The 20,818-nt window shown below is 45.5% G+C and overlaps 1 protein-coding gene across 3 annotated transcripts in view; it reads left to right on the forward strand.

Moving 5' to 3' along the window:
* The window catches only part of LOC144692138 (mucolipin-2-like), a 67,852-nt gene extending 55,772 nt beyond the window's left edge, over positions 1-12,080 (forward strand). For all 3 annotated transcript variants that reach the window (XM_078560636.1, XM_078560637.1, XM_078560635.1), the window contains exons 12-14: positions 2,060-2,266; positions 8,526-8,605; positions 11,271-12,080. In XM_078560636.1, coding sequence (XP_078416762.1) covers positions 2,060-2,266; positions 8,526-8,605; positions 11,271-11,310 — 327 coding nt within the window. In that variant the 3' untranslated portion in view covers positions 11,311-12,080. The remainder of the gene's footprint in view (positions 1-2,059; positions 2,267-8,525; positions 8,606-11,270) is intronic.
* The last annotated feature ends 8,738 nt before the right edge of the window (positions 12,081-20,818 follow it).

A 20,818-nucleotide genomic window follows, 5' to 3' on the forward strand; every position in this document is an offset into this window, starting at 1 on the left:
TGCTGTTTTCCCAACACCCAGAAATCAACACAATGCCATGTACCACCACGTGCACACTCTCGCCCTCTCTCTTCAGCAGCACCCACGCATTCTACCTCAAAGCTGTTTCATTTCAGCCTTCATCTCACCTGACATTGTAAGAAAAACCTTTTTATCTTTTTTAAGGATTGCAAGCTTCAACAACTCACGGGTACCCACGCTTGCTGAATCCACCTTCTCCTTCCCTTCCCTCTGACGCCATCTTTTTCTTCCAATCTCCTTGCCAGGTATTCATGGTACCTTCCGACCTTCCCCTCTGAGTGATTTGTCCTGAGCAAAGGCCTCAGTTTGATGGCCCTGCACCCCTAACTCAAGTTCCAGCTCGCATCACACTGAGCTCTTTCTCCATTGCCTTTGCCTCCACGCCCATTTCTTTGGACAAGAGTCATCCCCAGGTCTCCAATATTCTCCCCCGTCCCGGACCCCTCCTTCTGGCCTCTTATCCTCACCAAATCTTTTCATTGAGAACTGCCACTGTGACATCAGCCGTCTCAATTTCTCTGCTCCCCTCACTCACTCTAACCCATCTCCCTCTGAACTTTGCTGCACGCTGTTCTCTTAGGTCCAAGCTTAACATCGCCATCAATCCCGCTGACAAGGGTGGTACTGTTGTTGTCTGGCGTACTGACCTCTACCTTGCAGAGGCTGAATGGCAACTCTCTGACGCCTGCTTCTACCTCCCCCTGGATCATGACTCCGCTACCAAACACCAAGCCATTGTTTCCAGTCCTGTCAATGATCTCATTCCGTCTGGAAATTTTTCCTCTGCAGCCTCCAACTTCATGGTCCCCCAACCCCAAACCGCCTGCTTCTACTTTGTTCCCAAGACCCACAGTCAGACTGTCCTGGTAGACTCAGTGGGCTGAATTTAATAGAGGTGACAGGGGTCTCGCTAGCCACCTGGAAAGCCAGGGGGAGCCCTGCATGACCTCATTTTGGGAAGGGCTGCTACATCTTGCGGGAGATGGTAGCGTAATGGTATTGTCACTGGACTAGTAATCCAGAGGCCCAGGCTAATGCTCTGTGGACATGGGTTCCAATCGCACCATGGCGGCTGGCGGAATTTGAATTCAGTTAATAAATCTGGAATATAAAGCTAGTCTCAGTAATGGTGACCATGACACTATCATCAGTTGTCACACCATGTGAACCATCTGGCTCACTAATGTCCTTTAGGGAAGGAAATCTGCTGTCCTTACCTGGTCTGCCCTACATGTGACTCCAGACCCACAGCAATGTGGCTGACTGTTAACTGTCCCCTGAAATAGCCTAGCAAGCCACTCAGTTCAAGGGCAATTAGGGATGGGCAACAAATGCTGGCCCTGCCAGTCACACTCATGTCCCATTAAATAATAAAGGTTAAAAAAAACTCAGGCCCTGACAAGCAAGTGGCAGGCTCCCCCAGGATCAAGGACCATGGGGGCTGAAGTCCTGCCCACTGAGAGCTGCTGGCCAGTCAGAGGCTGGCACCAGGTAGGCAGTGACTGTTGCCAGTACTACATAGACCCTAGGCTTCAGATTGAGGAGGGCCCCAGGTGATGGTGGGAGGTGGGTAGTGCTGGGATGTGTTAATTTGTGGAAGGGGAGGGATCAAGCTGAGCCTCTTATGGTATTACCCAAGGACAGCCCACTCCTCCAAATAGGTTTCATTGATGAATTCAGCCACAAGGGGCCTCCCAGGGCCCAGGATATCCACTCGGCTTGGCTAGAAGTTCAGTTCAAAATCTTATTATTTTGCTACATTTACTGTTGCGCCGACTAATCCACTTAGGTTTATAACTAGAGTTACTTTAACTTGAGCTTACTAAACAAGGGTGGTGGTTTACTGTGATGTATAATACTCTGATCTGATTGGTCTCTGCTGAGCATGTGACAAATAGTTTCCTATTGCTGGTGTGCACCAATCAGGAAGCAGGGCTGGATATATGTACATGCTGCATGACCAGTCACCCATCTAGATTAATATATCGATGTGAGTCACGTTCAAATTGCCTATTTGTTCTATTCTTTATCCTTTCAGTTTGAAAAGTTAAGCGCCGTTGCTGAATGCCTTTTCTCTTTGATCAACGGTGATGACATGTTTGCAACATTTGCGGAAATACAAGAGAAAAGTAACTTGCTCTGGCTCTTCAGCAGGATTTACCTGTACTCCTTCATCAGCCTCTTCATCTACATGGTCCTGAGTCTCTTTATTGCCCTTATTACTGACACTTATGAAACAATTAAGGTAAGCTAATTCTTTAAAAAAAAACAGCTTTGTTAATGGTTTATGACAATAGATTTTTGTGCAAGAGTTTAATTTTTTTTTCATGCAATGCGGGCATTGTTGGCAAGGCCAGTATTTATTGCCCATCCCAATTGGGTTAGGTATAGGGTTAACTCTAACCCTAGCCCTTATCCCGCTCCCCACCTCACCACAACCCTATTGCCCATGCCTAATTGAAAAGGTGGTGGTGAGCCAGCTTCTTAAGCTGTTGCAGTCCATGTGGTGCAGGTACATCCACAGTGCTGTTAGGGAGGGAGTTCCAGGTTTTTGCCCTCTAACAGTGAAGGAATGACGATATAGTTTGATGTTAGGGTGGTGCGTGACCTGGAGAGGAACTTGCAGATGGTGGTGTTCCCATAAGTGTACAGCCCCTGTCCTTCTAGATAGGAGAGATCACGGGTTTGGAAGGTGCTGTCGAAGGAGCCTTGGTGAGTTGCTGCAGTGCACCTTGTAGATGATACACACTGTTGCCACAGTGTGTCTGTTAGTGCTGGACGGAGTGAATGTTCAAGGTGGTGGATAGGGTGTCAATCTAGCCGGCTGCTTTGTCATGGATGGTGTTGAACTTCTTGAGTGTTGTTGGAGCTGCACTCATCCAGGCAAGTGGGGAGTATTCCATCACACTCCTGTCTTGTGCCTTGTAGATGGTGGACAGGCTTTGGGGAGTCAGGAAGTGAGTCACTAGCTGCAGAATTCCCAGCCTCTAATCTGCTCTTGTAGCCAGAGTATTTATATGGCTGGTCTAGTTCGGTTTCTTGTCAATGGTAACCCCCAGGATGTTGATAGTGGGGGATTCAGTGATGGTAATATCATTGACTGTCATGGGGGGATGGTTAGATTCTCTCTTGTTGAAAATGGTCATTGCCTGGCACTTGTGTGGCATGAATGTTACTAGCCACTTGGCAGATAAACCTGAGTGTTGTCCAGGTCTTGATGCTTAGGACAGAGATTGCATCATTGTGTGAGGAGTTGTGAATAGTACTGAACACTGCAATCATCAGCGAACATCGCCACTTCTGACCCTATGATGGAGGGAAGGTCATTGATGAAGCAGCTGAAGATGGTTGAGCCGAGGACACTACCCTGAGGAACTCCTGCAGCAATTTCCTGGGACAACGATGATTGACCTGCAACAATCACAACCATTTTGCTTTGTGCTAGGCATGAATCCAGTCAGTGGAGAATCTTCCCCCTGCTTCCCATTGACTTCAATTTGCCAGGGCTCCTTGATGCCACACTTGGTCAAATGCTGTCATGATGTTAAGGGCAGTCACTCTCGCCACATGGCTTGAGTTTAGCTCTTTTGTCCCTGTTTGGACCAAGGCCTTATTGAGGTCAGGAGCTGAGTGACCCTGGCAGATCCCAAACTGAGTCTCAGTGAGCTGGTTATTGATGAATAAGCGCCACTTGATAGCACTGTCGACAACACCTTTACTGATGATCGAGAGTAGACTGATGAGATGGTAATTGACTGGGTTGGATTTGTTCTCCATTTTGTGGACAGGCCATATCTGGGCAATTTTCCACATAGCCGGGTAGATGCCAGTGTTGTAGCTGTACTGGAACAGCTTGGCTAGGGACGCAGCAAGTTCTGGAGCACAAGTCTTCAGTATTATTGCTGGAATATTGTCAGGGCCCATAGTCTATGCAGTATCCAGTGTCTTCAGCCATTTCTTGATATCATGTGGCGTGAATGGAATTGGCTGAAGACTGGCATCCGTGACGCTGGGATCTCAGGAGGATGCTGAGTTGGATCATCCACTCGGCAATTCTGGCTGTAGGTGGTTGCAAATGCTTCAGCTTGTTAAACATATTTCCTTTATCATTCCTTTTGTGTTAGCAGGAAGTGGCTTTGGGGAGTTCAAACCCTACCATGTTTCACCAAAAAAGGCCATTTCCAGTGTATAAAAAATTTGGTTGGGGGAACCCACTCTTCACAATTTCCACTTACAAAATAGCATTTTTCAAGCATTCAAGAGTTTTGCTACCATCTCTGGAAAAAGATATTAAAAAGTTGAGGGTAATTCTCCTAAGCGCAGCCTTACCACATTCCTGTTAAATTTTGCTTTTAACTTCCTTGCATTTATATACTTGATTTGGTTCCTTTCTGTCTGTCTGTCTCTTTCTTATCACAGACACGTGGATCTGACTGGCTCCATTTGATAAAAGGTTGGCTGCCCGAAGTAAACTTTTCTTCTAATATAGTTAATCAAACTATCGAGCCTGCCCTCAAGTTTAAGGTTGCTAAATGCGTTTGCAGGCATCCTAGGCCCTCTTCTTTACATGTCTTCTCATGTCCAAACCTCCTGCCCTACACTTCTGTGTTCGATTCACTCACACAGACTGGGGTATGGCACCATAGTGGTTAAGTTGCTGGACTCTTAATCCAGTGGCCGGGCCTACTGTTCCAGCATAATGAGTTCAAATCCCACCATGGCAGCTGGGGGTATTGAATTTAGTTATGTAAATAAAAGGCCATTCTCGGTAATTGTGGCTGTATTGTTGTTAAAAACCTATCTGATTCACTAATGTCCTTATCTGCGCTGTCCGACCTGTGACTTACAACCCATAGCAATGTGGTTGGACTCTTATCTTCCCTTTGATAACAAGCCACTCCGTTTTATCCAAGAAGGCCACAGGCCTAAGAGTGATCCAAGGTAGTTTCCCTGTTGCCTGAGTTAGTAAAGATAGGGCAATTAGGGATGGACAATAAACGCTGGCCTCGCCAGCGATGTCCACATCTCGCGAATGAATAAAGAATAAATTATATTGCTTGCACATTGTCTTGCTGCAGGAATCAGGAGGTGCACAGGTTTCTGTCAAGAATCATTCAAGCAGCCATACATTCTCAATATTTTTATACTCAGTAAACAAATTATTCAAAGAAAGTGAATAAAATACCCTTTTAAAAAAAAACCCGAATTATTTTCCCTGGATTGCTGCCAGCAGTGTCTAGGGAATTAATCTTGAATTTCTGAAGACTCTAGTACAATGGTGGAAGGCTGACCACCTATCCTGACTGTTACCTCAGAGTGGTCCAGGGTAATCTCTCTGTTGGCTGAGTTAGTGAAGCCAGAAGGTGAACTATGTGGGCAGTTAGGCCTCGGGTTCAATTCTCTAGCCGCTCTGAGAAAGACAGTCTACATGCCATTGGGGTAGGAAAGGGAAATTGGGCCAACGTTCCCCCTGGATGTTGATCCTTGCTGGGATGGGAAGTCTGACGAGTTTGGGATTGAGTTTGGCTGCTTCTCTCCCATCCCACCACTCCCATTTTGCAAATCTAGAAGTGCTCAGTCACAAACTCACTTTGCCCCAATTAAAACCATTACTCTGGCTTACCTTTGTTGATCTCCCTTGTACAGCCCCATCTCTGCTTCCTTAGGTCAGAGGGACGCAGACTTAAATCTTATGGTGGACACCTGATTTAGCCATTTACCATCAGTTCTACTGGATCACGTAAAGCACTATCGCGTCCCGTTCTTCACAATCAGAACTCCTCGGTAATACAGGATTATCCTGGAGTGCAAATATGACTCCTGACTTCTCTTGTCTACTGCTAGTGGCTTCTTAAACTCCACTTCCCTGTTCTCTCCACATTTATCTCCAACATCAAGTGCGAGGACATCGTGGGTTTCCTTTTGTTGTTATGTTTAAGGCAATCCAATCAGCTGCCTCTGCTGTGTCCATCCTTCCCACCAAACCACCTGGTCAAACTTCCTTTAGGGCTCCCCCTCCACCCACCCCACCCCACACCCCAAACTCTTTCTCTAGTTTCTCTCCTATCACCCCACGTGCCCTTACTGAGCTTATCTTCTCTCTCAGACCCACCTGTTGCTCCCTCGACCCTATTCCCACTAAACTGCTGATCACCCGCCTTCACTTCCTGGCTCCCATGTTAGCTGATATTTGTTAATGATTTTCTGTCTTCAGGTTATGCCCCTCTCTCCGTCAAATCTGCAGTCATCACCTTTCTCTTTAAAGAACACAATGCCCAATACCTCTGTCCTTGCAAACTACTATCCCATTTCTAACTTTCTGTTCATTTCCAAAGTTGTTGAACATGGTGGAGCCTCCGAGATCTGTTCCTATCTTTCCAGGAACTCCATGTTTAAATCCCACCCAATCAGGTTTCCGGCCTGTCACGGCTCTAAACAAACTTAAAAACAAAGAGCTGCTATGTGACTGTGACTGGAGTAAAATACCCGTCCTCCTTCTTGACCTGTCTGCAGCCTTCAACAGGATCGACTACACCATCCGCATCCAACATCTCTTCACCATTGTCCGACCTGGTGTGTCTGCTTCCATTCCTGGCTCTGGTTCCATTCCTATCTCTCCAGTCGCAACCAGAGAATCACCTGCAATGATTTCACCTTCTGCCAATGCACCTCTTTGCCAATCAGTGACCACGGAAGTGCCTCACGCCACTGCCCCTGATACGGACCTGTCACCAAGCGATATGCCTGATGGTTAAAACTGTGCAGCCAGCTCGTCGCCTCCAGAGATTCGGCGGGGGGGACGGGGACGTAGGGATTCCCTCGATCAAAGGCACTCAGCGCCTGAACGAGGGACTGGACGTCGGGTATGAGGGGCCCGTTGAAAGCCACCTTGCTACTGACTGCCTTGGACCCCTCTGCCCACGACCCTACCCCACAAAACTGTCCCACCATCCCCCACCCCCACCCCCCCTCCATGCCATCCCCATTACTCACCTGTAGGGTCGCTATGCAATCCTGGGATTCCGGTGCCTGTCCTTCTGGCAGCAGCCGCCACCTCCCAAATGGCGCTGCTGCGCGCAAGAGCTGACGGCCTCTGATTGGCCAGCAGCTCACGGTGGGCGAAGCTTCCACCCCTGGACCTGGATTCCAAGGGAAGGCCCCTCCGCTGGCATCGTCACTGCCTGATTGGCGTGGGGTTCCGGCGGGCCTTCCTGAAGAAGCAGCGGAGGCCTCTGGCCAGCCCTCCAGTCGCCAAGCGAGACCTCCGACACCACAACAAGATGCCAACCCCTGTCTCTGCTCCCTGAAAGAGCCACCTACTCTCGCAGCTCTTCCACAGCCCTGCAAAGTGTTTCCTTTTCAAGTAGAGTAAGTCCTCACTTAAAGTTGTGTTACGTTCCTGAAACCACGGCTATTTAAGTGAAACATTGGTTCAGGAAGGAATCAATGTTCAAACTGTAATTAGGTTCTTCCTAATCAGGAAAAAAAAACAAATATTAAAACATTATACCCTCTAAGTTGAAGTAAAACAAAACATTGTTAAATTCCTATGCTGGTAAATGAAATAACTTTTAAAATAAGTTTAAATTACAGACGAAAAGTGTAACTTTCTACTTCCAGCACCTCCTGCTCAGGTTCCTGCTTCCCAAACCTCCCAGTCCCTGATCCTCCTGGTCACCGCAGATCCTCCCCTGCCCCACACACACCCTCCCACCGAACCTCCCGCCCGCTGACTCCCCCTCTCGCTGCTTCCCTCTCCTCGACCCTCGCTGTGAGTGAGGCCTCGGGTGAAGGGCAGTGAGGCAGAAAATAAACTGACATGGGTAGTGGCCCCAGCACCACCGGGACTCACACTTCCACAATGTCGGAGCTCCGGCTTCGGATCGGATCCGGATCTCGAACGGGAACGCGGGTCCAGGAGAGGGAAGCGGTGAGAGTGTGAGACAGGGAGCAGGAGGTTCAGTGAGAGGGTGGGTCAGAGAGGGGGAAGAAGCTGCAACTTGGAGGACAAGGAGTGGGAATGATCACAATTTGGAGGTTCCAAAATGGTGCCAATCAGGCCATGTGGGAAAAGATGTTAAACGAATCTTGCTCAACAAGATTACAGGCCCCATTAACTTACTGGTATTATAGTGAGTGGGGACTTACTGTATATGTCTAATAATCCCTTAAAAAGTTACTATTGAATCTGCTTCCACTGCCTTTTTGGACAGCCCATTCCGGATCATCACCTCAAAAACTGTTTCTTCATGTTGCCTTTGTTGCTTTTATCAATGACTTTCCTCAGGTTATGGACCCTGCTGCTAGTGGAAGTACTTTCTCCTTTCTCTCTACATAACTGAAGTCCCCCATCCCTGATTATCAAATTAAGACCTGAGTGCTATTGAAGCTTCTGTACAATCACCACAAGACTGTTTATTCTGTGACCAGAGTTGTTTCACCTGCAAATGTTAAAGACAAAAGTTCTCATGTATCAACTCCTCACGGTTGGTTTCGTGTTGCAGAAATATCAGCTGAATGGATTTCCACAGACAGATTTACACAGCTTCATGAAAGTCTACAGGGCGGCACTAGAACTGAGCAGGTAAGGCTAGTCAAGATGAGATTTGCAGACCAATCCATTTTATTAGGAAAAGCGACCCTCTGAGCTAGTGGCTGATGAGAGGGAAAAAAATTCTGACATCAGAAGAATTGCCTAACACTGCCTCTTGATTTTTGGGGTTTTTTTTTGCTTGCCTTAGTATCGCTAACTCCAAGACTGCACCTCACAAGAAGTTTGATCCCAGGTGCCAGTAAGGGGAGAATTGGGGTACGGGAACTAGGGTCGGCGGCAGGGAGAATGTGGAGTGCGGGGAAGTATTGGGGCATCTCACTTCTGTCGGGTGTCATCTGCCCCCCGGGGTACTGTGGCATCACTGTCAGTCACTTTTTATAATAATTATATTGTGGATGCTGGAAATCAGAGGGCAGTTAAGAGTCAACCACATTGCTGTGGTTCTGGAGTTACATGTAGGCCAGACCGGGTAAGGCTGGCAGATTTCCTTCCCTAAAGGGCACGAGTGAACCAGATGGGTTTTTACACTTAATAGTTTCATGGTCACCATTAATGAGACTATCTTTCAATTCCAGATTCTATTAATTGAATTGAATGCTGTGGTGGGATTTGAACCCATGTCCCCAGAGCATTAGCCCGAGCGTCTGGATTACTAATCTAGTGACATTTCCACTATACCACCATCTACCTAGTGGAAACAATCCAAACTGGTCCAATTAGGATTCCTGAAACAGCCTTGAAATCCCAGTCTCTCCATCACAATTAGACAGCTTCTACTGACTTGCTACAAAGTGGGTGTAGCTTTGAGTTATCGGTCTCCTGTCCTAATTCACTTTGCAATTAAAATGAACAATGTGATCAATCTTGCTGTCGATCAGCAGTACGGGCTGACTGTGATTGACAGACATTGACGAACGCCTTATTACTTGAGCATGGTTAATGAGCTGTATTCTGGCACTTCTGTGGAATGTAACATTTTAATAACCAAACTGCAATCAGCAGAGATAATCAGGGAGTGGAAAGTTTTGTAGTGTAGTCAGAATGGTGCACATATTACAGACTGTAAGTTGACAAAGTGTGACTAAAACTCAAATTCCAGATTTTTTTTTAAAATTCCAAGAATAAGATCATGCGTTGAGACTGTCCAACAATGGTGCTACTGAGCACCATGACTACCACATTCCCCAAACACCAACCACGTTACCTTCTGGAGGGACAACCAACCCAAAAAAAAAACACCTGGACTAATTCTGGAGGGAGAAAAATATCCTGGAAATTCCTCTCATTGATGGTTTCATAGGCAGATGGAGAAGAAAATGTCTCCACTTTGTGTGGGAGCCCGAAATTAGAGGTCAGACATGGAACTTTCTGTCAAAGCTTTGGACACCAGTTAAGTGGAGAGACTAGGGAGGCTGTGGTTATCGTCCTTCAAGCAGAGAAGGTTATGAGGTAATTTGGCAGGTGTTCAAAATCTGTTCCCATTGGCAGAAGAGCTGAGAACCAGAGGACACGGACTTAAAGTGATTGACAAAAGGACTAATGGCAACACGAGGAAAACCTTTTTAACGGCCAATGGTTAGGATCTGGAATGCACCGCCTCAGTCCGTGGTAAAGGCAGATTCAATCAGGACCTTCTAAAGGGAATTCAATAATTATCTCAATAGAAAAGATTTGCAGAGCTACAGGGAAAAGGCGAGCGAATGAGATGAGCTGAGTTGTTCTTGCAGAGGGCCAGCACAGACAACAATGGGCTCAATGGCCTCTTCCTGTGCTGCAACCATTCTATGATTCTATGAAATGAACTGAATTGTGAATGTTTCCACTGGTACCTGGTGGCACCTTGTTACACAGGTACAACTTCACTTTTTAGTTGCCTGTCACATAAAAGTGATGATAGAGGACTGACTCCAGTCTTTATCCAAATGCACATCATCCTTGGGTGCACTTCAGCACTGGTCCCAGGTATGCTGCTATGACTTGTAGATGGGGTTGTTAATATATTAATCTCTGTGTACAGGACTCTAATCATTCTATTATGATCTAAATACGGTTATGATTCTGGTAATTTTTACATATATAATCATTTCATAGATATTTTCAGAGTTAGTTTTTCAAAACTTTGATACTGTATGATGTTCTCCTTGGAGCAGAGTAGGTTAAGGGGAGATTTAATAGAGGTGTTCAAAATCATGAAGCATTTTGATAAATAAAGAGATGTTTCCAGTGGTAGGAGCAGGAGGTTCAGGAACCCACAGATTTGAGGCAATTGGTAAAAGAACCAGAGGAAGATGAGGAGAATTTTTTTTCATGCAGTGAGTTGTTGTGACCTGGAATGCGCTGCCTGAGAAAAAGAGGTGGAAGTAGATTCAGTAGCAACTTTCCAAAGGGAACCCAATAAATAGAAGAGCTGGCACAGGTATGATGGGCTGAGTGGCCTCCCTCTGTGCTGTAAGATTCGATACAGTGGTGACTAATTCCATTTTGTCATCAGTTTTACTGCACAACCTTTTATGTCATTAAGGATGGTTATCTTTTGATCATCCCCATACAAATATATTTAACCAAATCCTCAATTCTCCAATTCTACAGGTTGGTTAGTTACAAAGTGAAGCTTTTTGTTTTTCTGCCTCGCTGTTAACCTGTGGATGTGATTTACTGAAATGTGGCACTATTGATGGGTAGCTTCTTTCCACAGACATGGCACTGCTGATGATGACGACAGGCTCCTAATGTAAATGCCTGTTCCCCTGACTCTGGTAGATGTTTCTGAATGTTGGAGCTATTTGTATAATAAATCCATCATGTACAACCAAAATTACCATCCATTTCATAAAAGCAATGACCTGTGCCAAGGCTCCTGTTGACTGACTCAGCATCACTTGAGCAGGAAGGAGGAAAGTCATTAACGAGCGTCTTTTTCACTGGTTGGACATCAGAGACTTTTACACTTCCAAGTGGGAAACCAGATGTCTGCCGCACAATTACATCAGATGCCTGTCAAAATATGAAGACCCACTGCACCCCGCCAGCTCTGTGCAACGTGTCTTTGTGATTCGAGCAGTCCCAACACCCAGCAATAACAAGCTAACCTTCCACCTATTGTTTGCTGTACCTTGGTGTAAAAGAAAATGGAGATGTTTGAAGGCTCAGGTTTTCTCCACAGTCCTTTCATTTAGACTGTTCTGGTCACGTCAGTGTAACAAAAAGTTCTGTTTCAAGCTACTTCTGAATGTGAGTATGATTTGGTACTGCAGATAAGATCATATTCATTTTGTTAATATTGACTTTAAGAATCCCATCCATGTAATGTAACTTCTTAAAATGAAACTATAAAACTTAAATGAGCCATACAAACAGAAATATGGGTTGGAACCCACTGGAAGGTAATTCGTTTAAGTTTGTTGAAGTGCAATTTTGAGTCGGTGGAGGGATGACAATGGACTGTTCCAAAAAAGTGTATGTTGTATTTTAATTTCTGATGAGATTAAACCTTACCTTAACTGTTCCATTTCGATCATTTTCTGCCTTTTTCTTTGCCTCATGATTTGCCCATGGTATTTGTTTCAATAATAAGGATTTTGCTAAAAAAGAATTGAGGTTCATTCAGCTTTGATTCATTCAGGCTTCCGAAGAGCAGTTTCAACAGTTTTTCAATGTGGAAATGTACCCTTTGATTTTATAATCACAACACTGACGACACTTCACAAGTAGCTTTACAGCGCTTTAGGGTGTCCAGGGGTTCTCAAAGACGCTATATAAATATGTAAGTTGTTTCTTTCCAGGGACTTGATTGCACTCAAACAAATCCAAAAGCATTATTAGGATTCATTTTATTAGGATTGGTAAATTTTTAAAAGATTCCTTCTTGGGATATGTGCATCACTGGCAAGGTCAACATCCATTTCCCAATCCTGGATACCTTTGAACAAACTGACCCCACAGTAAAACATAACACTGTTAGTGACCATTACTGTTTGAAGAAGCAATCTGAACACCCATCAATTAATCAACAGAACTGCACCACAAGATTTCACATTCTTCAATAAAATTAAACTTCATACCATAAAGAATTAAACAAGGTGAGTACCATTAACAGCTCTATAACTTATAAACACTTACGCTATAAATTCAATGGTACTTTTTTTGCTTCCCTTATCTTAAGAAATCCTGAAAGTTCATTCACTTTTCCTTCCAAAAGGTATGCCACAGTCCTCCAGAATTTACTTTAATTCTCCATTGTATTCCAGCTATTCCTCCGAGGTAAGATGATATGGGGGTCTTTTCATTAGCTGTTTGGCGACATGACCTTCCACTGTTTCCCTCACTGACCTGAAGACTGTAGATTTCTCAGCAACTGCCTATGCATAGCTTTCTAAACTAACTCTGCTGGCTGCTTTCTGCCACAAGACTCTATGAGGACCACTGTAGATTTCTTCCTATAGATTCAAACTAGGAAAACCTTCACTCTGCTTTTCCCTCATGAAATCCAAACTGAGATAGAGCCTCACCTGCCATCCACACAATGAATAATGATGTTAGTATTTTCTCTGCTTGAAATGCAGGCCAAACCTTTTTTTGGCTGCTCTTTCAGTCCAGTGAGATGCAGTCTTCATCAGAGCAAAGCTACAACTGCTTCTCTCTGTTCTCAAACTGAACTACCTACTTCTGCCAGCAAGCACACACACGCACAAATTAAACAAAAGACCCCACATCCTATTTCCATGATGATGTGGCATGCTTTGGGGTAATTAAAACAGAAATGTGAACAAATTATTTTACCTTCCATATAACTATTTGATCTGTAACCCATATGAATAATTTTTTTTATCTCTAATGGTGTTTTATAACCCTTTTTCCCCAGAATTGCTAACTTTTAGCTTCTATATATGGAAATAACAACAACCACCCTGGCTCAAGCCACAGGTCCAGAAATGGGTCATTTATTGTTAGTGTTTACACATCTAACTCTGACCTTGAAGATAAATGTTGGTTGGCTTTTGATTGGAATTTACAGTTGCAACCAAGCCATTGTATCTAGAGGTGCACTTTGAGCATTTCCCAATTTTGTTTTTATTCATTCACAGGATGTGGGCTTTGTTGGCTGGGCCAAGCATTTATTGCAGTTGCCTTTGAGAAGGTGGTGGTGAGCTGCCTTCTTGAACCGCTGCAGTCCATATGGTGTGGGTACACCCACAGTGCTGTTAGGGAGGGAGTTCCAGAATTTTGACCCAGCAACAGTGAAGGAACGGCGATATATTTCCAAGTCAGGATGGCGAGTAACTTGGAGGGTGGTGGTTTTCCCATCTATCTGCTGCCCTTGTCCTTCTAGACGGTATTGGTCGTGGGTTTGGAGGGTGCTGTCGAAAGAGCCTTGGTGAATTCCTGCAGTGTATCTTGTAGATGGTACACACTGCTGCTAATGTGTGTTGGTGGTGGAGGGAGTGAATGTTTGTGGATGTGGTGCCAATCAAGCGGCTGCTTTGTCCTGGACAGTGTCAAGCTTCTTGAGTGTTGTGGGAGCTGCACTCATCCAGGCAAGTGTGGAGTATTCCATCACAGTCCTGACTTGTGCCTTGTAGATGGTGGACAGGCTTTGGGGAGTCAGGAGGTGGGTTACTCATTGCACTATTCCTAGCTTCTGACCTGCTCTTGTAGCCACAGCACTTATATGGCTAGTCCAGTTCAGTTTCTGGTCAATGGTAACCCCCAGAATGTTCTTCTTATCTGTCCACGGACAGTCTATACATGGCCCAGCCAGAACTGGACACATTTTTGCGCCTTGTTGTTGAATTCGGCAAGATCTGCAACAGTGCAGGGTTCCTCTAGCGATAGACATTGCAGGAGATGTTGCATAGTCTGTGGCTCAGTTCCACATTCACAAGTTGTCGGACAGGTTATATATCCCCATTTCTTAGTGACACCTTTGAACGACCTACACCAGTCCTAAGTCTGTTAAGGCACTTCCAGCTTGCCCAGTTGCAATTAGCTCCTGGGGGAAAGCTTTCATCCGGTAGAATTTCCATCGCTGGGGGTTGTTCGAGACTGGCGAGCCGGTCTTTCCACAAGGCGATGTGGGCTTCAGATGGGGTTGATTATAATGGAACAACACTGTTCATGAAGCTCTTCCTTGACTTTAGGCGGTTGGGTGTAGGTGTATGACCATGTAGAGGGTGCCTCTCATCTGATGTCTGACAGAGTCGTTCTTTCTTGCTGGCTACCATTCTTCTTATATCAGGGGGAGTGATACCCACCAGGATATATAGGCTGTTGGCGTTTGTTGGTTTTAAACAACCTGTGATAAGTCGGCAGCTTGCATTCAGAACGGCATCCATCTTCTTAGCATGAGTAGATCTTTCCCATGCAGGGCAGGCGTATTCCGCAGTGGAATAGCAAAGAGCAAGTGCACTGGTTCGCAATGTTTTCGAGCTTGCTCCCCATTTTGTGTTAGTAAGCTTATTCAGGATGTTGTTTCGTGTGCTCACTTTTGCCTTTGTCTTTTCGATGTGGTTCTTGAAGGTGAGGCATCTGTCAAGGGTGATTCCTAAGTAGATAGGGTGCTCGCAATGCGTCAGTGTTGCTCCACACCAGGTTACTTTAAGCTGGCGTTTGGCTTCACGGTTTCTGAGGTGGAATGCACAAACTTGCGTCTTTGATGGGTTTGCGCAAAGGTGGTTTTCTTTATAGTAGGATGTTAGTTCCTCCAAGGCCTCAGAAAGCGTTTTCTCCACGGTGTTAAAATCAGTGCTTTGGGCAGTGACACATAAGTCATCAGCATATATAAAACGGTGTGTGACACTGTCTATAGGTTGGTCATTCGTGTAGATGTTGTATAGCAGCGGTGCAAGCATGCTTCCCTGAGGAAGACCATTCTTCTGAATACGCCACCTGCTGTGCTTCCCACCTAGTTCAACATCGACCCGGCGATTCTGAAGCATGCTTTCTAACAGCTCTGTTAAGTGAATATCTTTTGTCATCTCTAGGATCTTGCAGAGGAGACGTCTATGGTTCACTGTATTGTATGCTGCTGACAGGTTTACAAAAACAGCACCTGTTATCATCCCTTGCTCAAAACCATCTTCAATATGTTGTGTGAGGTTGAGCAGTTGGCTTGTTGATGATTTACCGGGGCGGAAACCTGCTTGCTCTGGAATGATCTTCTCAGCTACAGTTGGTGCTATCCTATTGAGTATCAGGCGTTCAAACAACTTATTGGTGTGGCAAAGCAGTGAAATTGGCCGAAAACTCTTAGGATCTGAGGGATCTTTTCCGGGCTTTAATAGTGCTATTAGATGTGCCTTCTGCCAAATATTAGGTTGCTTGTGTGTTGACAATGGTTGAACAATTGTAGGAGCTACTTCTTTGCTTGCTTTCCAAAATGCTTTATCTGCTCCATTGCTATGTTGTCAAGACCAATTGCTTTCCCGTGTTTTAGACCAGATGTACCAGTTTCCAGCTCTTCCATGGTGCATGGTCCAGTGAAGCCAAGGTCATCGCTGTACTTCTTCCTATCTAGTTGTGCTCTTGGTTGTTTCTTGTTGATTTTTCCATTTAGGAGCAACTGGTGTGCAACTTGATTAGCAGACACATTTGGATGTTGGGCAGCTTTCTTGGGATCACCTCCAAGTTTGCATATGAGAGACCATGCCTTCTTGCTTGTTTTTTGTAAGATCTGTTGTCTCTATCAAGGTGTCCCAGGTGTTTTGACGCTCTTGAGAGATACTTAACGTCACCCTCTCACTGGTAGATATTGTTTCCTCTGAGAAGGAGTTAGATACAAACATTGAGACATCCTCCCAGTGGAGTTCAGCATTCTCCTTGGTGAGACCAGAGATGTAGTGTGCTCTACAACCTCAGGGGATCTTCCTTCTGGCTGTTTTCTGGACAGGTTTTGCGAACAGGTTGTAGTGCTCAGGTAATGGTTTAATGCGTTTAACCTTACTGCCAAGTGCTCGTGTGAACCTGTTCCAATCGGCCTTCTTGAAGTTGAAGCGCCTTTTGAATAGTATGATGGTTGGTAACACTGCTGCATTTACCTGGATACCAATAGGATGGTGTTGTGTCTGTGGTATTGGGTCTGTGACAAGCTTCTTGCAGAGGCCACCGATGTCATTGCTGACAATGGCAGGACCTGGGTTATAACTACACTTCCAGCGGGCACTGTGGAAGGAGGCTGGCAAATTAGGATCGTGGATGAGACTAAGCAGGTTAGCGTCCATCCATTCTTCGACTGCTTCTCCGTCGTTGTTAGACTCTTTGTACCCCCATTGGGTACTGTGGCTATTAAAGTCTCCAATGATGATCTGTGGTTTACTGTGCAGGTTGGGTACAGGGTTAGAGAAGCTGAAATCTGTGCCAGGTGGCTTGTACACTGAGGTCACTACTACTTTGCTCAGCTCTACAGTTAGAATTTTGATGTTGTCCTCCTTTGTTTTAGAAGTGGCTTCTACAACTAAACCAGCTCTAACAAATACAGCACTGCCATGTTGTCAATGAGGTCTTTCAATAACCAGAAACACTCCTGGTATTTTTGGGCGGTTGTTCTCACTTCCTCTGTGTGTCTCCTGCAGGTAGAGGACATTATACTGCAACTCACTGCATAATGTAGCGAGGATGTTTTGTTTCGCTACAGAGAACCCTTCAACGTTAGCAGATATAACAGTCAATGCCGGTCTTGAAAAAGACCCGTGTTTCTGACATCAACGACTTCCGTCTTCAGGCATGATGTTGGTACTTGATCAAATCAGTGGTACGAAAATGTTGTATACACTACTTGCTGTGCGTGGTGGTGGTAGAATTGGTTGGAACAGGGCCGCGACATGAACGCTTCTACCTTGGCCCCGCCAGAATGTTGATAGTGGGGGATTCAGTGATGGTAATGCCATTGAACATCAAGGGGTGATAGTTAGATTCTCTCTTGTTGGAGATGATCATTGCCTGACACTTGTGTGGTGTGAATGTTATTTGCCACTTGTCATGTAAAGCCTGGATATTGTCCACGCCTTGATGCATTTGGACATGGACTGCTTCAGTGTCTGAGGAGTTGCAAATGGTGCTGAACATTGTACAATCATCAGCGAACATCCCCACTTCTGACCTTATGATGGAAAGAAGGTCATTGATGAAGCAGCTGAAGATGGTTGGGCTGAGGACACTATCCTGAGGAACTCCTGCAGTGATGTCCTGGAGCTGAGATGATTAACCTCCAACAAGTACAACCATCTTCCTTTGTGCTAGGTATGACTCCAACCAGCGGAGAGTTTTCCCCCTGATTCCCATTGACTCCAGTTTTGCTAGGGCTTCTTGATGCCACACTCGGTCAAATGCTGCCTTGATGTCAAAGGGCAGTCACTCTCACCTCACTTCGGGAGTTCAGCTCTTTTGTCCATGTTTGAACCAAGGCTGTAATGAGGTCAGGAGCTGAGTGGCCCTGGCGGAGCCCAAACTGAGCGTCAGTGAGCAGGTTATTGCTAAGCAAGTGCCGCTTGATAGCATTGTTGATGACCCCTTCCATTACTTTACTGATGATGGAGAGTAGGTTGATGGGGCGGTAATTGTCCGGGTTGGATTTGTCCTGCTTTTTGTGTACAGGACATACCTGGGCAATTTTCCACATAGCCAGGTAGATGCCAGTCTTGTAACTGTACTGGAACAGTTTGGCTAGGAGCGCGGCAGGTTCTGGAGCACAAGTCTTCAGTACTATTGCCGGAATATTGTCAGGGCCCTTAACCTTTGCATTATCCAGTGCCTTCAGCCATTTCTTGATATCACGTGGAGTGAATCGAATTGGCTGAAGACTGGCAACTTTGATGCTGGGGACCTCTGGAGGAGGCTGAGATGGATCATCCACTCGGTATTTCTGGCTGAAGATTGTAGCAAATGCTTTGCACTGATGTGCTGGGCTCCTCCATCATTGAGGATGGTGATATTTGTGGAGCCCCCTCCTCCAGTGAGCTGTTTAATTGTCCATCACCATTCATGACTGGATGTGGCAGGACTGCAGAGCTTAGATCTTATCCGTTGGTTGTAGGATCGCTTAGCCCTGTCTATCACTTGCTGCTTATGCTGTTTGGCATGCAAGTAGTCCTGTGTTATACCTTCACCAGGTTGACACCTCATTTTTAGGTATGCCTGGTGCTGCTCCTGGCATGCCCTCCTGCACTCTTCATTGAACCAGGGTTGATCCCCTGGCTTGACGGTAATGGTAGAGTGGGGGATATGTCGGGCCATGAGGTTACAGATTGTGTTGAGTACAATTCTGCTGCTGCTGATGACGCACAGCACCTCATGGATGCCCAGGAGTTGCTAGATCTGTTCGAAATCTGTCCCATTTAGCACGGTGGTAGTGCCACAGAACATGATGGAGGGTATCCTCAATGTGGAGGCCAGACTTTGTCTCCACAACGACTGTGCGGTGGTCACTCCTACCGATACTGTCATGGACAGATGCATCTGCGGCAGGCAGGTTGGTGAGGGTGAGGTCAAGTATGTTTTTCCCTCTTGTTGGTTCTCTCACCACCTGCCGCAGACCCAGTCTAGCAGCTATGTCCTTTAGGACTCGGCCAGCTCGGTCAGTAGTGGTGCTACTGGGGCAGTCTTTGTGGTGGACATTGAAGTCCCCCACCCAGAGTACATTCTGGGCCCTTGCTACCCTCAGTGCTTCCGCCGAGTGGTATTCAACTTGGAGGAGCACTGATTCATCAGCTGAGGGAGGGCAATACGTGGTAATCAGCAGGAGGTTTCCTTGCCCATGTTTGATCTGATGCCATCAGACTTCATGGGGTCCAGAGTCGATGTCAAGGACTCCCAGGACAACTCCCACCTGTCTGTATACCACTGTGCCACCACCTCTGTTGGGTCTGTCCTGCCGGTGGGACAGGACATACCATGGGATGGTGATGGTGGTGTCTGGGACGTTGTCTGTAAGGTATGTTTCCATCAGCTAGAGCCCTGAAGGTGCCAGTAATGTAAATAGTGAAGGATTAAAGCCTTTAGTAACTGTAAACTTATAATGATAAATCTTCAGGCAGGAGATTTAAATACTTTTAAGGAGATATTTAATAACTCTCAGCAAAGATTTATCCCAGTGAGAAAGAAGGATGCATCATCTGTGCCTAAATAAGGAAGTTAAGAGTAGTATCAAATTGAAAGAAACACTGTATAAATCTGCAAAGATTAGCGGTAGGTCAGAGGATTGGACAGACTTTAAGAACCAGCAAAGTACAACGAAAAAGATAATAAAGAGGCAGAAAGCAGAGTATGAGGAAAAGCTAGCTAGTAATATAAAAAGAGAGTAAGAGTTTTTACAAAGGAACTAAAGCTCGTGCTGGTCCTCTAGAGAGTGACTCCGGGGAATTGATACAGGGAAACAAGGAAATGGCGGAGGCTTTGAACAGGTATTTTGTTTCTGTCTTCACTGTAGAAGACTTAGAAAACTTCCCAAAGATCTTGAAAAGCAAAAGGTGAACAGGAGGGATGAACCTAGTACAATCACCATCACCAGGGAAAAGGTGCCAGGAAAACTATTAGACCTATCACATAAAGTTAGCATAAAGGTACAGCAAGTGATTAGGAAGGCAAGTGGAATGTTGGTGTTTATTGCGAGGGGGATGGAATATAAAAGCTGTACAGGGTCTTGGCGAGACCACATTTGAAGTACAGTTTTGGTCTCCTTATTTGAAAAAAAGATATAATTGTTTTAGAAGCAGTTCAGAGAAGGTTCACTCAACTCATTCCTGGGATCATGGGCTTATCTTATGAAGAAAGGTTTAACAGGTTGGGCCTATACCCATTGGAGTTTAGAATAATGAGGTGATCTTATTAAAACATGTAAGATCCTGAGGGGACTGGATAGGGTGAATACCTGGAGGGTGTTTCCTCTTGTGTGAGAAACTAAAACTCAGGTATACAGTTTAAGAATAAGACGGACTTCCTTTTAAGATGGAGATGAGGAAAACTTTTTTCTCTCAAAGGGTCGTTAGTTTGTGGAATTCACTTCCCCGGAAGGTGTGGAGGCTGGGTCGTTGAATTTATTCAAGGCAGAGTTAGATGGATTTTTGTTAGGCAAGGGAGTTGAGGGTTATGGGGGCAGACAGGAAAGTGGAACTGAAACCACAACCAGATTAACCATAATCTTATTGAATGGTGGAGCAGACTCATAGGGCAGATTGGCCTAATCCTGCTCCGACATCATATGTTCATGTGTTCCTATGTCTGGGAAGCTCCTGGGTGTGGTCAAGACCATAC

This window comes from Cetorhinus maximus, chromosome 17 (assembly GCF_964194155.1).
Source record: "Cetorhinus maximus chromosome 17, sCetMax3.hap1.1, whole genome shotgun sequence".
Lineage (NCBI taxonomy): Eukaryota > Metazoa > Chordata > Chondrichthyes > Lamniformes > Cetorhinidae > Cetorhinus > Cetorhinus maximus.